The 18,493-nt window shown below is 37.5% G+C and overlaps 1 protein-coding gene across 5 annotated transcripts in view; it reads left to right on the forward strand.

Moving 5' to 3' along the window:
- Positions 1–18,493, forward strand: part of CNTLN (centlein) — a 284,448-nt gene that overhangs the window by 232,276 nt on the left and 33,679 nt on the right. For all 5 annotated transcript variants that reach the window (XM_073345467.2, XM_073345462.1, XM_073345464.1 and 2 more), the window contains 3 exons: positions 5,671–5,862; positions 15,586–15,683; positions 17,490–17,616. In XM_073345467.2, coding sequence (XP_073201568.2) covers positions 5,671–5,862; positions 15,586–15,683; positions 17,490–17,616 — 417 coding nt within the window. The remainder of the gene's footprint in view (positions 1–5,670; positions 5,863–15,585; positions 15,684–17,489; positions 17,617–18,493) is intronic.

Genomic DNA, 18,493 nt, shown 5'->3' on the forward strand with positions numbered 1-18,493 from the left:
AAGTCCTCTAGATTACCTTCATTTACTTGACATTTTGTGAAACAGTGTAGGCTGCTGATAACTGCATTTGCCTGAAAGAAGTTTATAAACGAGTGATCTAGTAGTTCTTACTAAACATTCAAAAAAGTCTATATTAAATATAGGACTAATAACATCTACATTTGAGAACTTTTTACCTTTTTACAGTTTTTGGTCCAGCTAAGAGATGGGACATCAAGTTATCAAAGACTATATTTCCAATTTCCTGTCTGTGTTCATGGAGTGAAAATACCAGTTTGTTGAGGACAAACAGTAGTTTCACAAGGAAAACTTCTTAAAAGTTTAAGCGATTGTACTTTTCTTGTTTCTAAAAAAATTATATGTGATCAGATGCCATGAACGGAACATGATTACTTTTCCAGTTGGATATTTGTATATATTGTTTTCATATTTATAGATGTCTGCATGTCATCTGTCTTCATTTTACCTTTATTTTTTATTTCCCATCAATAAAAAGATATTGATTCTATTCATGAGAAGAAAAATAGGTTTACAATTAGAGAGACTTACTCTAAAAACCTTGCCTGAAAAGTTAAACAGAAACTATTAGATTTTTGTAAATGGGAACATCACTGAAGTACTATAAAGATACTCACTACCGTATATAAAGTCATAGACATTTTTCTGTTCTTTATATGCAGTTATTATTTGAAACTATACATTCACAAGAACTGTCTGTGACCAAAGTACTGTTGTTCTTGCAAGTTTCCTCTACAATAGAGTTAAAATTGCAGGAGAATAACAGCATGCTTTAAAAAGTACAGGAAAGACAAAGCAATGTTGTATTTTAAAAGATAACTGGATGTGGGAGCTATGCAGTATTAAAAATAATACTGCAATATAAATCTACAAATCAATCCCCCTCTCCTCTCATTGTCACTATAAGATTTCTCAGAAAACCAGAAGTCAGTTTGCTCCTAGTCTCTGAAAAAGTCATCCCTCTGCACTCACTGATTTTTTTTTTTTTTTTTGGCTGCCAAAATTACAGGGTTTTCTAATAGCAAGAAATGCTACTTATGTCTAACACCATTTGCTCTTTATAAAATGTTGAAGCACTGTTATTTCTACAGATTTATTTACAGTTGAATCATCCTAATAAAACAGGTAATAACATAGGGTGAAAACGCTTGTAAAATAATTTGATACTGCAGATATAAATTCTACAAAGTATATATTGTAAATGTAAAATTGAGAGGTCATGTACATCACAGTATTAAGAGTACAACAACAAACACTAAATAGTTACCTACAGCAGAGGCCTATTGTTACAGTTTCATATTGATATTAAAGCAGCTCAGTTAGGCTCTGTTCTACAGGGTGCTGTACAGTCATAGAGGTTCCTTGTCCCAAAGAACTTACAATCTGCCATATGCAGCGTAATGATGGTGCAATCGTGCAGTTCTCTGTATAGGCACACAGTGGCCAAACAGCAGAATTACCAAGCAGGGGGCCAAGTAGTGGAGAGCGTGCACAGAGAGACATCTTGGGTGAAATCCTGGCCCCATTGAAATCAAATGGGAATTTTGCCATTTACTTCAATAGAGCCAGAATTTCATCACTTACCCTTCTGTGCACCATGGAACAGAGCTCTGTGGATATACCAGGAGCAGGGGGGTTAGGATAAGTGTGTGCACAGTGAATCTGTAAACATCTTTTAGGGGCTGCAGCAGACTGGTCACTACGACCAGGCTTAGCAGCTGCAGCCTGAATTTAAAAATTATAGATTAATAGATATTAAGGTCAGAAGGGACCATTATGATCATCTAGTCTGACCTCCTGCACAATGCAGGCCACAGAATCTCACCCATCCACTCCTGCAATAAACCTCTCACCTATGTCTGAGCTATTGAAGTCCTCAAATCATGGTTTAAAGACTCCAAGGAGCAGAGAATCCTCCAGCAAGTGACCCATTCCCCATGCTACAGAGGAAGGCGAAAAACCTCCAGGGCCCCTTCCAATCCACCCTAGAGGAAAATTCCTTCCCGACCCCAAATATGGTGATCAGCTGAACCCTGAGCATATGGGCAAGATTCACCAGCCAGATACTCAGGAAAGAATTATCTCTAGTATCTCAGATCCCATCCCATCTAACATCCCATCACAGGCCATTGGGCCTATTTACCATGAATATTTAAAGATCAATTAATTGCCAAAATCATGTTATCCCATCATACCATCTCCTCCATAAACTTATCGAGTTTAATCTTAAAGCCAGATAGGTCTTTTGCCCCCACTGCTTCCCTTGGAAGGTTATTCCAAAACTTCACTCCTCTGATGGTTAGAAACCTTTGTCTAATTTCAAGTCTAAACTTCCAATGACCAGTTTATATCCATTTGTTCTTGTGTCCACATTGGTACTGAGCTTAAATAATTCCTCTCCCTCTCCGGTATTTATCCCTCTGATATATTTATAGAGAGCAATCATATCTCCCCTCAACCTTCCTTTGGTTAGGCTAAACAAGCCAAGCTCCTTGAGGCTCCTTTCATAAGACAGGTTTTCCATTCCTCGGATCATCCTAGTAACCCTTCTCTGTACCTGTTCCAGTTTGAATTCATCCTTCTTAAACATGGGAGACCAGAACTGCACACAGTATTCCAGGTGAGGTCTCACCAGTGTCTTGTATAACGGTACTACAACGTCCTTATCTCTACTGGAAATACCTCGCCTAATGCATCCCAAGACCGCATTGGCTTTTTTTCACGGCCATATCACACTTGGTCTAGTTGGGATTGAAAATTTCACTGCTAAGCCCCATTACCTCTTCCCATAGAGCAAATCTCTTTAGAGTCTGTCACTCAGGATTTGGCTGCATGGTAGGAGAGCCAAAAAGGAAGTGTTTAAAAAAACAACAACTCAACAACCTGAAACTTACTGTTGGAGGGGGAAAAAAATCAGTGAGGAACTTAAGGTTACTAACTAACAAAAGAGCTCTTCTTCAGGTCTGTGTGGCCCGGAAGCTTGTCTCTCTCACAACAGAAGTTGGTCCAGTGAAAGATATTACCTCACCCACCATGTGTCTCTCATTTCCTGGAACCAACATAGCTACAATTGCACTACATTTGCCTGTATGTCGATCCAGGATGTAGTGCAGACATACATCTCAGCAGTCACTGATTGCAAGAGACATCCATATCTGTCTGCAATGGGAAATGTAGGTTTTCTGCTTGTCTGCTCCCTGGACACTCCCCTCTTCCTCTTCCCCTCCACACATATCTGGTTTCTCTTACATTTACTGTTTGTATGTGTATGTATTTTAAAGATGGAAAAGCGTCTATTTCCTAGTTTAAGTAAATTCCTAAAACTAGGGCTCAGGAATTCCAGAGTTGTTGCCTTGCAGCCGGTTTTGGGAAGATCCATCTCCCTATTGCTCCATTAATCTATTTGATGCCACATTCATTACTGTAACCATGACACACTGGTTCTGATGGTTTTGCCTACATTGTCAGTCCTTGTGGGGGAAGAGCGAGGAATCTCATTGGGTACCAAGCTAAAACCTCATGATGTAAGATAGCACAAACATAGATCTATCTGTTCTTCACAAACTTAGTCATTCTCCACTTTTATCTTTATGAATAATTTACAACAGAAACATCAAATCATGAAAATCTGGGTACAGAAGCATTGCATATGCTGGATAAATTAACATCTGCAGCTTCCTGAAGTGCTGCTGTTTTTTGTTGTTAGGTTGGGCTTTTTGTTGTTGATTTTTTTTTTAAGTATCCTTCACTTTGAATCCTCTGCCCACATGACATTCTCATTTTAAGTCCTGTGGGTTTTTAGAGGTGGGAATAACATAACAGATTAAAGAGTTCCAATCAAAAGTTACCTTAGAACCGTTGGTCTGTTATTAAAGTAATGAAATTACAGCAAACTCAGAAAGAAATGGAAAGATTAAGCCTTTTACCAACAGTGGTCCTGTTCTCAGATATATATGCACAGTTCCCACTGGCTTTAATAAGTGTATGTGAGTGCAGAAATGGTATTAGTATTTGGGTTCAAAAATTAGACTGTATTCTGTTGTATCTATAAATATTTTTTAATCTCATTGAAAATGTGCAAACTTCCCCATGCTGTCTGTAATGAATATAAATATGTTCATGAAAGTGTGTTTGTTTCCTTTTTTTCCGGGATATATTTTTCATCACAGATCTTCAGGTGATTTAAATATGTGTATGTATATATAGTGTTTATATTTTAAGGAGCATTTATTTTGCGCATAACTTTGAACAACGTAGTTTTCTGCTTTTAATGTCAATATTAGCATCCTTTGAAATATGAACAATATTTTGTACCTATGTTTACCAATTATTTTATATACTAACATGTAATCAACTATACATTTGCCATTTAAAAGCTGTAGTATCTTTTCCAATTTCTAATTGGGATTCTTCACACAGAAGATTTTTTTCTCCCCTCTGAGAGATTTCATTTTCTTTTTATCTAATTGTTCCTTATGTTAAACTACCATATTATAAGCTTCTTTGGAATAATAAAATGGTACTGTAGTTATCCTCTTAAGGAGGAGAGAGTTGTTATGCCATTAAAGGTTGGTGGCTTTCTGCTGACTACAGACTGGTGAAAGATAAGCACTGGCATAAAGATTATTCCAGGTGCCCTTTTCACAGAATAATATTCATTGTGTATTCTTTAGTATAGGAGAATTAAAGAAAATATTTTTTATTTCTAAAATTACATATTAAATTAGTACTGTGATATTATACTACACGGATTAAATGGGCCTTGTCAGTTGTCAATCAAGCACTATAAGACTGAGATAGTTTGCTTGCTATTTATTTGAACTAAATTCCTAACAAGCCTCGTCTGCTAATTGGACTTAACATTTATGTTGCTAAATGAGAAGCATTTTGGCTGCAGTATAGGGTGGTAAGACCTACCCAGTGGAATAAACAACTAACATCTGTTATGCTGTCCTGCTCCAGCTTGGCTTTTACCAGTTAAATACATCAGCCCTAGAGTCAAGGTTATGGAATACGTGGCTCTCTGGCTATGGTGCATATATGTGAAAAGGAAGAAATAACACGAGTAAAGACCAGCCAACCAGAAGATATTTAGTGCAGCTGGTCCATTTTGCTTTAACCTCTACAAGCCTTACAAATATCAAAACAAAAGCCAAGAAAAGGATGTATGTTTTACAGCCGTTGTCAACAGAACATTCAAGTAAGCTTACAATAGTCACCATTAAAACAAAATTGACATTTAGCCATCCTTACCACACTGTGATATCTGAGCTACCATGGTATTTCCTGATACTTAGTACAGGAAATAGTTGTAGAATCAGACAGCCCTGTGGGTAAACAATTTTTTTAGCAGTAACCACTGTTACTATACAGCTTCCTATAACTTTTGTTTCCTGTCATGAGACAAATATCAATATGCAATCAAATTGTTTCACATGTGACTTTTTGTATTAAGTTACTTCTTTTTACTGCCAGATTTGATTTTTCTACTGTCTGGACCAGTGAATTCAGGCAACTAATACGTAATGCAGAGTAAAGATAATGTATGAGTCTGTTGTTTATTTTTCTAATGTACATCCTGTTATGATCAAGCAGAAACCAATAATATTTGACTGTAACTGTGACTATTTATTGCTTTTATTTGGAAAACAGACATTGACCTCTGATCTGGCTGAGTTGCAACGAGAGAGAGAAGATTTACAAGGAAAATTAGAGCATCTGGCCCAAGCTACCAGGTTGAAAGAAGGTCTGTCTCCTGTGACTTCTAACCAAATTGAAGTCACAGCACCTACTCCTTCAAAGAATACAGATTTGGAGGTGAAGCAGCTGTATTGCAAACTGAAGGTGAGAGAACAGATTAGTCAGCTAACAGGATAACTTTTACTGTAGTATTATTTCATTTGCTCAGTCTCAAAGATGTAAAAAGGTACAATTTACCATAGGCTAGCCCATAACTAGGAATTTAAGTGTCAGATAATCTTTGTTACTAGTTGGTAGACATATAGTCAAAACCAAATGAGTGAATCTTGCAGTGAAAGGATCTTTTACAGACAAAGCAAGCCAAGATGAAAGCTTGTTGAAAGTGCAGGGTAACTATGTTGTTAGAGGGGAATCATGTGATTCAGGCTTTGTGTGAAAAAGAGCTGAGCATTAATGACTAGGTAAGATTGAAGTTTGCTGGTTGTGTAACTCATGTAATACCTTCTATCTTCTTATCTATAAATCACTATTACTGTTGTCTTCAAAGGGAACTAGTGCCTTATTTTTGTTGCATTTCTGGTGGCAGTTAACAACAACAATGCTAATGACTAAATAACCCAACAGTTGCACAGTAATTTAAAAAAAGATCCTTGCAGATATGACTAGCAAATAATGAAGAAGGGCAGAGTGTTTATTTTTAAGAATTCATTTCAACTTAATAATTTAGTTGATGGCCAGATATCCTGGTGATGGGCATGCTAGGATTGGATGGACAGGTAAGGGACAAAAATAGGCAAGGAATAGGTAACAAGAAAAAAATATAACTAGTTAATTCTCTGATTTTTGAATCACAGGTTATCCTGTTGTGTTCTATATAGACTCTTATACCATGCTCATAAACATAGTATAGCATTTTCCTATGGAGCATGAACTGATGTCACATATTGTTCTACTTCTGTAGAAACTTTCCCTTTTCCCTGGGTAAGGTAACAGGAAAGGTTCCAGAACAATCAGGAACTTTCTGAAAACAATTAAGGCAGACAGGCTGATTAGAACATCTGCAGCCAAACAAGAAGCTGCTAGAATCAATTAAGGCACGCTAATCAGGGCACCTGGGTTTAAAAAGGAGCTCACTTCAGTTTGTGGTGCATGTGTGAGCAGCTGGGAGGAAGAGATGCAAGAAGCTGAGAGTGAGAAGTACAAGCATTATCAGACATCAGGAGGAAGGTCCTGTGGTGAGAATAAAGAAGATGTTGGGAGGAGGCCATGGGGAGTAGCCCAGGGAGTTGTAGCTGTCACTCAGCTGTTACAGGAGCCACTGTCGACATCTGCAATCCACAGGGCCCTGGGCTGGAACCTGGCGTAGAGGGCGGGCCCGGGTTCCCTCCATCCCCCCAACTCCCTCGTTGATACCGGAGGAGTTGAACTGGACTCTGGGTTCCACCAGACTCTGGCCTGTTCCCTGATCCACGAGGTGGATCAGCAGAGACTGCAGGGAATTGTTCTTCTTTTTCCCCATGCTGGCCAGTGATGAGGCTAACTGAGTGAACGGCAGATTTGAGCCACGAAAGTGGCCAAACTGAAGGCTGCCGTGAACCTCTGAGGTGAGCAAATCCACCAACAAGCGCAGGACCCACCAAGGCAGAGGAGGAACTTTGTCACAATACATATCTTCCCCACCCATACTGATATGTTTATTTTAAACATGGCAAGATAAAAGAAATGCAACTTTTGGTAATCTGAAAATTCTTTCTTTAGTAAAAGAAAGTTAATCCTCGTTACCCAGGCAAGCACAAGCTGAGATTCCGGCAAAGGTACAACTGTCAGATTGGGAAAGGAGTTCTTTAATTTAGGGGTGTCATAAATATAAAGGGAAGGGTAAACCCCTTTGAAATCCCTCCTGGCCAGGGGAAAGCTCCTCTCACCTGTAAAGGGTTAAGAAGCTAAAGGTAACCTCGCTGGCACCTGACCAAAATTACCAATGAGGAGACAAGATACTTTCAAAAGCTGGGAGGAGGGAGAGAAACAAAGGGTCTGGGTCTGTCTGTATGCTGCTTTTGCCAGGGACAGAACAGGAATGGAGTCTTAGAACTTTTAGTAAGTAATCTAGCTAGGTATGTGTTAGATTATGATTTCTTTAAATGGCTGAGAAAAGAATTGTGCTGAATAGAATAACTATTTCTGTCTGTGTATCTTTTTTGTAACTTAAGGTTTTGCCTAGAGGGGTTCTCTATGTTTTTGAAGCTAATTACCCTGTAAGATATCTACCATCCTGATTTTACAGCGGGGATTTCTTTATTTCTATTTACTTCTATTTTTTATTAAAAGTCTTCTTGTAAAAAACTGAATGCTTTTTCATTGTTCTCAGATCCAAGGGTTTGGGTCTGTGGCCACCTATGCAAATTGGTGAGGCTTTTTATCCAACATTTCCCAGGAAAGGGGGGGTGCAAGTGTTGGGAGGATTGTTCATTGTTCTTAAGATCCAAGGGTATGGGTCTGTAGTCACCTAGGCAAATTGGTGAGGCTTTTTACCAAACCTTGTCCAGGAAGTGGGGTGCAAGGTTTTGGGAAGTATTTTGCGGGGAAGGACGTGTCCAAACAGCTCTTCCCCAGTAACCAGTATTAGTTTGGTAGTGGTAGCGGCCAGTCCAAGGACAACGGGTGGAATATTTTGTACCTTGGGGAAGTTTTGACCTAAGCTGGTAAAGATAAGCTTAGGAGGTTTTTCATGCAGGTCCCCACATCTGTACCCTAGAGTTCAGAGTGGGGGAGGAACCTTGACAAGGGGTTGATTAAAGCAGGATCTATAGATTTGGGCTGAGGATCATGGATCCATAAAATCTGGAGGCAAGGAAAGTTGAGGGTAAGCCCATTGCTGGAGAGGAGACAGAAGCAGGGGGTAGCATTGGCAAGACATATTGCCAGGACTGCTACAAGCTTGAGAGCAAGCTGGAGGGGTAGGGACCCCTGGTTTGTGGGTAGCTCTTGTGTTCCAGAATATTGGCTCTGAGCCCAATTTAGTCTTAATCCACCACTACCTCACTACTTAGTGTTAACCTCTCCAGCTAATTTGGGAGCAGATTTGACTTGATCCTTATGGTTGATTGTCATCTTCAACCAGAAGCCTACTGCTCATGACCTCTGTGGGTGCAGGGGCTTTAAAGAAATGAAAAACAGAGATCTTGTAGTCTTCATCTGTGGGATGCTGGACATTTCTTTTTCTCCCAGCCCAACATCTCATAAAAGAAAGAAACATGCATGTTGATAAACCTAGTATTCCAAAATATTCCATTTGCCATGTAGAAACTATAAAATATTTGGACCAAAGTCATTATTTCTTGGTCCTTCAGACAGGGAATATCGCACTATTGAATACAAATATTTGACACCAGCTGTATGGAAGCCTAGTATCAAAGATATTAAATCAGTTTTCAATGTATCTTTAAAAGTGTTCTAATTTTTTTTTAAAGTAAAATTAAATATGTGAAAGACTCAGACCCCAAAGCATTAAGGGTCTACATTTAGAGTACAAGAACTTCAGTGTACGAAACTATATATGTGTTAGCTATTATCATTACTATTATTTATTATATCTGTTGGCCAAATCCTTATTCAGTATTTATTGAGTATTTAGTTCAAGCAAAACTCTTACTGCTTTTAATGGAAGTTTTCCTTGAGTAAGAACTCAGTAAAAACGGAGTGAGGATTTATCCCTGTGTTTGTAAAGTTCAATTGTATGATATAAATGTTTTATATTATACATATAAATGTACAGATTACAAATAAATATGTAAATAGGGTTTTTTTATTAGATTCTGTGTTCAGAATTTCTCCTATAGCATTCACCCTAAAAATAATGCTGGCATATGCATCCCTTACAGATTTCATAGGCAGTGACGTTATCAACTCTTATAGGGAAAGCACAGAACTTTGGACTTGATAAATTGATAAATAAAAGAGGGACTGCTTTTTTATTCCTTAGTTTTAATATATATTAAACAATGTAAAACTTTATAGCCTACAAGTCCACTCAGTCCCACTTCTTGTTCAGCCAATCACTAAGACAAACAAGTTTGTTTACATTTGCAGGAGATTATACTGCCCACTTCTTGCTTACAATGTCACCTGAAAGTGAGAACAGGTGTTTGCATGGCACTGTTGTAGCTGGCATCACAGGATATTTACATGCCAGATGCAATAAAGATTCATTTGTCCCATCATGCTTCAACCACCATTCCAGAGGACATGCGTCCATGCTGATGACGAGTTCTGCTCGATAACGATCCAAAGCAGTGTGGCCTGACGCATGTTCATTTTCATCATCTGAATCAGATGCCACCAGCAGAAAGTTGATCTTTTTTTCTTTTCTTTTTTTTTTTGGTGGTTCGGGTTCTGTAGTTTCTGAATCGGAGTGTTGCTCTTTTAAGACTTCCGAAAGCATGTTCCACACCTCGTCCCTCTCAGATTTTGGAAGGCACTTCAGATTTTTAAACCTTGGGTTGAGTGCTGTAGTTATCTTTAGAAATCTCACATTGGTACCATCTTTGTGTTTTGTCAGATCTGCATTGAAAGTATTCTTAAAATGAACAACATGTGCTGGGTCATCAAGACTACTATAACATGAAATATATAGCAGAATGTGGATAAAACAGAGCCGGAGACAAACAATTCTCCTCCAAGGAGTTCAGTCTAAAATTATTTAATGCATTATTTTTTTAACGAGTGTCATCAGCATGGAACCATGACCTCTGGAATGGTAGCCAAAGATTGAAGGGGCATACGAATGTTTAACATATCTGGCACATAAATACCTTGAAATGCTGGCTACACAAGTGCCATCAGAACATCTGTTCTCACTTCCAGGTGACACTGTAAATAAGAAGTGGGCAGCATTATCTCCCTTAAATGTAAACAAACTTGTTTCTCTTAGCAATTTGCTGAACAAGAAGTAGGACTGAGTGGACTTGTAAGCTCTAAAGTTTTACATGGTTTTGCTTGAGTGCAAGTATGTAACAAAACAAAAATCTACATTTGTAAATTGCACTTTCACGGTAGAGATTGCACTACAGTATTTGTACGAGGTGAATTGAAAAATACTATTTCTTTTGTCATTTTACAATGCAAATATTTGAAATAAGAATAATAATATAAAGTGAGTATTGTACACTTTGTATTCTGTGTTGCAGTTGCAATCAATATATTTGAAAATGTAGAAAACATCCAAACATATTTAATACATTTCAGTTGGTATTCTGTTGTTTAACAGTGCAATTAAAATGGCAATTAATTGCAATTAATTTTTTTATGACGATTAATTTTTTTGAGTTAATCACGTGAGTTATCTGCGATTAATTGACTACCCTAATAATTATGACTACACACACATCCTGTTAAGGATTTGGGATCTTAAACAGTTCCTTCATTTGCCAATACTGATTTATCATGGCTTATTTAACACTCAAAAGAATTTTATTTTGATCTATTGATGCCTAATGGAAAACACTGAATAAACATTATACCTAGAGTCAATTCTGTTTCCATGTCAGACCATTCCTCTCTTGCTTTTCTCTGGTTTTGTATTGCTAGAAACATTTTCAAGGAAACAAAATCTTTTTTTGGTAAAGGTTGGATGCTTCTGTTGCTTACGTTTCATTGGCCAAGCGAAGCGAGGCCTTATGCTCAACTTGATGGGATTTCTCTCTTTGTAATGTGATAACTTTTGAAAAATCACATCAATTCAATCCCAAAATTTCACGGCCTGTCTAGGTGTCAATGGGCTGAACTCCATTGATTTTGGTGAAAACTGTAAAACCAGAAAAGCCAGATTTCTACGAGTCTAATTGTTATTATTATATAGGCTCTGGATACAGGGGTGAGGAAGTGACCTCACAGAGCCCTAAGGCAGGGGAGCAGAGTCACTTTGGATATAGGGGTGAGGTAGTAACCTCAGGGTTTAGGGTAAGGGTTAGATGAGAGGTTATGGGCCAGAGATTCAGCTGGAGGTTAAGATTAGGGTTCCAGAGAGTTCCTTTTGCCTGCTGTACCAAATGTGAATTCTGTGGTTCTGATTTTAGTGGGAGTCAGGCTGCTGGAAGCCTCTCACCACCCTATACTCTGCCATACACCCCCCTCCCCAGCTGAGTGTTCCATTAGTTTGAGCTCCTTCCATCTCTTTCTGGATATGTAGCCCATCTTACTTTCCAATTCATGTGGTCCTCCAACTTTCATCCCCTGCCTCTAGTCTTCTTCCTTCCTGAAATCTATACATCTCCTGTGATATCCAATGTGACACCTCTCAGTCAGGGGCCACGACCCAACTGCCAGAATTCTCCTGTGAAATCTGGCTTCATCCACCATTCCTCCTACTTGTCACAGTTTAACTAGGATATTTTCCCTGACCCCCACGACTCTCATCAGCTGCATTTCTTTCTCTGCTCCTACTGATGTGTGTCATTTCCTATCTCATCACCCGGGTGCTGGGGGCTCTCTTTCTCCTGGACGTGCGGCTGTCTCGTAACACACTGACAGAGTGAGTTGCCTCCCAAAACATGGAGGGTAAAAGATTGAATCAAAAACTTAAAATGTATCACAACACTGTGCCCAGCACATTGAGTGCAAATAACTACCGTTGGATTTATGGAGAGGACTTATTGATCCAAATCCTGAGATACTCAATTTCTATTCAATTCTTATTCTTCCAGTTTAAGTCCAGTGAGAGTCCCAATATCTCATGGAAATCAATGGGAGTTTGCCTGAATAAGGACAATTATTTGAACATCTGATGGTGTGGTGACTTTGGTCTTTTGGAACAGGCACAGTGGATGTATGTGATTAACTCCCCTTGGATAGCAATATATAGATAAAAATCTGAAAAACATGCTCTTATAAGCATTTCCAGGTTGATGTCCTGTCGCTAATGATAAATCAAAATATAGATAGTCAGCCTTCTCTGTCCCTTTTAAGTGGGTTCCAGGGACAATTGCTTTCTGGTATTCCCTTGCAGCTTGTCTTCATTTGTATTGTGCTGCCCATGAGTCAAATGGGTGGGGTGAACGTAACAGAAAAAGTGCAAAGACATAGGGTCTCCATACACTTAGGCTATGTCTACACTAGTGCCTGCTTGACACTCTGGGGATCGATTTAGTGGGTCTAATGAAGACCCACTAAATTGATGGCAGAATGCTCTCCAGTCGACCCCAGTACTCCACTCGGAACGAAAAGAGTAAGTTAAGTCAATGGGAGTTTGTCTCCCGTTGACCCAGCATGGTGTAGACACTGCAGTAAGTCGGCCTAAGCTACGTCGAATCCAGCTACTTTATTCATGTAGCTGGAGTTGTGTAACTTAGATCGACTTACCACAGTAGTGTAGATGTAACCACAGTCCGAGAATGTTCAGCAGATCCTTTAGGCTAGTGGTACTTGGGAATGAAATTTCCCCCTCTTTCTTACACATATTGTTAACCCAAACCCTGTTTGAAAAAGCTTTGTTCATTCCTTCCCCTTTCAACATACCCTCTCCTGGTTTCTTTCCCCAGGAAGGGTAATCCCCCTCTGGATGTGAGTGCTCTTACAGTTGTTTTAACAAGCTCTTCTTTGTGAGTCTTTGATTCTAAGAATGTGCAAGAGGCCCACTTCTCACACAAGTGTTCATGTTCACATGTGGTATGTAAACCCATATAACTGGGTATTATGCTTTGCTCTAATGAAGGTCAAGCTCAACACACAGATCAGGAAACTCAGTAACATTCTGCTTCCATTTATCGTTTTAAAAATTTTCTGGTGTAAACCTCACGTTTTCAGGATCAAGTGACATGCCAGACCCAGAAACTTTGGAATCCTAGGCATGCTTTCACCACGTTAACATTTTTCACTTTATATAATAGATCACTGTAGCTCATTTCCATTAAGATCAATCCCACAGACCTTACTCAGGTAAAACACCCATTTGAGCTTCACTACACCACAACATTTTTTACTTACATTCATCCTATCTTAGAGGTTATAAAACTATACATCATGCTCTACGTTTTACGGTATGTTTGTACTTACCACCACGCACATCTTTTTTTTTTTAAATTAATTAAAAAAAATCCAGTTTCAGGTTAAACTTACTGACACATTTTTCAACAGCTTTTGCTTTTATCACCAGCCTGCTTTTAATTTTTACTTTCTCTTTAAAATGTTAAACCAAGATCAATGTAACCTCCTAGGATAACATTTTTAATGGCAAAAGAAAGTTCCCAGGCAGGGAAGGATAAGCAGCAGCATTGAAATAAGTGACGAGCCAAGATTTCCTGTTCTAATTTAGCATTTTCTGTAGCACCAGAAAAGAGCCTGTACAATGTATTAAAAACAATACTTTACACGTAACTACACACACAAGAGCCTATACTCCTCTTGAGGTGCACGGTGCTATGTACAATACTCCCATTAATGTTAATGGGAGTTACAAGCCTGCACTGAGCAGGGAAATTCTCCTCAAGTATCTCTGTTTACTGCCTGTCTGATCTATTCACTCACAGTTTTAGACTTAATGGGTAAATTCCCAAAGCCCAGCACAATGGCTGAACCTTCAAAAATGTATTGTGCACACATTTCCCACCCATGCAATTTTTGGGTATGCCACTTGCTTGGGGCTTTGAAAATATAGCTTACTGTTACATACAGTAGTTATACTGCTCATTTCAACTATGGAACTCTAAAATATACATTTATTTGAACTTACAGTTAGATGGATACTTATTTAAATTCTCTTATTTCTCTTTCTGCAGATGGTGTTTAAAGCTGTGTCTACACTGCCTCGCAATTTAGTGCATATATATATATATATATATATATATACACACTCACCAAAGTGCTGCACTGTAAATCCCCCACGTGGGTGAAAACTAAAATGTACCTAGTTTGCAATAACATAATCCTGTTTGAAGACTACGTTAATGCAAAATAGGTACCTTTTAGTTCGCCTCTACAGTCCACACATGGGGAGGGGTGCAGGATTTTGTGTGTTCTGTAATTCACACTCCCAACAGTCCAGACTACAGGGCAGTGTAGACAAGCACTAAATTAACTGCACCTGATCCTTGGCCAGATCATCCCCGGCAGATCTGCATGCAGAGGGGGCCTTGTGTGTGCAGATCTCCCTCTTATTGTACAGAACAGGGGGAATGCCACCTTGATGGCACTAACCCCCTTTCCCGCTATCCCAAGTCAATGCTCCATCTCTGTTCCAACAGAGACTAGGGACTTGCATATGGAAATCTGACCAACTGGGAATGGTTGTCTCCATGTCTTCTATTTAGCAGCTGTAGTGGGAAGTGGAGCGACAGCCACCCTTGCAGCACGACCGCTTGTCTCATCATGGAAGGGTTTGTTTGTTTGTTCATTTGCAAATCCCCCAAATCAAAAGGATTGGGAGGAACCATAGTCTCAAAAATCTCATACCTCAAACCATCCCAGCAGAGGAGTACAGTTCAAAAAAACTCCACAAGACTAACCATGTAGAGTTTTACTTCCTTCCTGCTTACCTCTCTTACTGACGGTCCCATGCAAGGGAAAATCTTGTCCTGTTAGCTACAAAGTACCTACCCGTACCCTGAAGAACATATATTAATAAAGAATAAATATAGTCATGTGAAAAAATAGCAGTTTTGACTATATTTTCAAAGGTAAAGAGTTCTGATAAATGTGAAAATAGGAGTGTTCTTTTGTATAGCATGATAGATATGAAATGTTGATTAATAATGTTAATCAAAAAAACTTTTATACAGTAAGTGCTTTTATTTTAAACAAATTCATTATTAGTTATACCTCAGATAATAGTTAATCCATACTATTTATGTTTTAATAAGTATTTTTTCAATTTAGAATGCAAATAATGAAATCACTAAACACTCAACCACCATTAAGTCTCTGAAAAATGAAGCCCAGGAAAAAGAAGAAAGGATGCGGGAACTACAGGAAAAGTATGTTCTCTTCCTCTATCTATTGTATTTGGTGCCACCCAGTGGCAGATATGTAATTATTCCAAGATTAATCATTTCAGATCCAGACTTTCTGAGAGAGACCTCTTTCTCTCTATCTTTTTGATAAATCTTGCAAACTGTTCAGGCTTTTCAGAAAATCAGAACAGTACATGCTAAGATTGCATTTTGTATAAACTGATGAGTGATTAGCTGGCTACAATTTCTGCACTGTAATAAGAATATCTAAAGTCAGAATTCAGACCCTAGAGTGGACTTAGTTGTCCTTGATGTAAATCTAAATGAATGCCTCAGCAGTGCTAAAAGCAATCTTTCAAATACAGTAATTCTTTGCCTTGGGGCTAGGAGACATGTCAAGGTTTAGATGCTTAAACTGGATTAAATATCCAGTCTTTTATTTGTAAAAAGTGCAAAAGGACAGTTGTGTTTGTTTATATTTGAATTGATTAAGATTTATTTTAACTTTGGAATTCATGTATATTGATTTTGACATATACTACAGAGATTTCCCCCCCCCCCCCAGCTTCACAGTGTAAAAGCAGCTGAAGTACAGTTCTTCAGTTATATTTAGGATATAAATATGACCTATTTGCACATTTATGAACTTGTCTGATGAAAAGTTTTTTTTAAAAAAGCCAATTCAACCATTCCCAATTTTTTATTTTAGAGAATCTATATAATTTTCCTTATTGATACAATTTGCTCACTTCAAATATAGAAGATTATTTTAAAATACTTTAATAGTGTATATTTTCTAGTGGTAAATGCCTTTAAGAAAAAAAATAAAGAAGCCGCCTACTGTTGTGTGTCGATTTAGATTAAAAATGTTGGTACTGTCTATTATATTGTTTGTATATAACACATACTACGTTTGCTTTGCCAAAAAGTAGTCCATGTAATCACCCAAATAACACTAATGTGTCAATACAAATGTGAAAATAGATCAAAGGAATATACTGTACTATGGTTTTCTTGCTGATTTCATATGGTATTGACATGATATCAGCAACGTTTTATGTATCAACATACTTCTACCATTCATTTGGTTTTATACGGAAAAAACAGTCCAGCTGTGTGAACATATTCAGAAAATATTTTAGATTTAAAATATTAATTTGTACTCTATCTGCAGAAGCATTGCATGAGGCATATATTTCTGCATCATAAAATTTCAAAGATGTCACATGAAGTGTGTGTTTGATTTTTCAAGAGGCTTCTGTTAAAATACTGCTTAATTATTTGATAAGATTTTGCAGTTTTGTAAAAGAAATTAGTGTGGTTTTTCAGATGCTACACACTGATGCAATTTTCCTTTATTACAGTGTATTATTGAGTTTCAGAACTGGAAATGTTTTTCCCTTTTTTAAAAGAATTCTACCAACATAATGATTGGAAAGTAACAGTTTTTTTCTTAATTCGTTAAAGTTTCTCATTGTTTTTCTGAACAGCTGCTTCTCTTTTATAAATATGCACTAAAATATTATTGTTTTGCTTTCACCTTAATACAATATAACAGTACAAACCACTGTAAAAATGTAAACCACAATAAATTGGAACCTTTGAATTAATAGGACTAGGACTATTAGTTAAAAGATTAAATATACTATGCTGTGCTTCAGGAATAAAATAAATTGCAACTATTTACACCACCATTTTTCTGGAAACTAATCAAAAGCTATAAGAAAAATACGTAATGTGCATTAATTCATTTTAATTGTTTAAAGTAACCATCTTCTAACTATATTTCTTAATAGTGTGAATACTCTGACTTTTCCCTCTTATTTCAAGGATTTCTCGAATGGAAAGGGACATAAATATGAAAAGACATTTGATAGAAGACTTAAGATCTCGTCTGAAAGCAAACCAGGAAATTGAGAAAACCTTTAATGAAACATTAGAAAGTTTTGAGAAAAAGGTACCTCTTGTTTGTTGTTAATATTTATACCAAAAATAAACTGCTTTTGATTTGCAGAAGTTATTCCAACCAACTATAAAAATAGCACCACAATTTTAAGCATACAATACATTTAATTAAACTTATTGCAGTTCTATCTCTTTTGGGTTTATATGAATTTGATACATAATGGTTGCATTGATTAATTGTATAATTCACCATAATTATATAGAAAATGTAACTAAATAATGAGAATATATAGAAAACTCAGTGTTGATATTTGCTGTATGTAGCCTTGATGGAATGTCTGACATTTTACAACATTATAAAATACACTGGAGATCAAACAAGGATAGTTCTATACACAAAATGTATTGACACATATTTTCCATCTACTTTAGTTAAATTCTTTAGTATTTTAAACAATATAAATTCCTGCTTGTAGTGCAGTATTATCAGTAATTCAAAATTCAGGTTTTATCACTTCATATGTTGTTTATATATTAATCAAAACTTACAGGTCAACATTCAAATTATTGGTTTTTCCTAAATATCTAAAGGCATTTCATGGAAGTTGGAAGATCTTAGATATGATAGGATGATCTTTTTATAATATCCATACAGTGCATTATCCCTGACAATGAGAACAAACTAGTGGGTCTCTATGAGGTTATACAATGTATAACCCCAAAATAGAAATAAACAATTTGCCGAGCAAGACATACTTTTATTCTCTTAGAAAGCGAGTGCTGGCTGCATGGCTCATGCAGTAGTCTGTGCTTGCAGTCATTAAGCATTGTCAGCTCCAGAGAGAGCTGCTCTCTTACCCCCAATGCCGGAGATAAGGTGTCATTAAGGAATCCTCAACCAGAGAGAGAGGGATAAAGTGAGGAAAGAG

Source organism: Lepidochelys kempii, chromosome 5 (assembly GCF_965140285.1).
Source record: "Lepidochelys kempii isolate rLepKem1 chromosome 5, rLepKem1.hap1, whole genome shotgun sequence".
Classification (NCBI taxonomy): Eukaryota; Metazoa; Chordata; order Testudines; family Cheloniidae; genus Lepidochelys; species Lepidochelys kempii.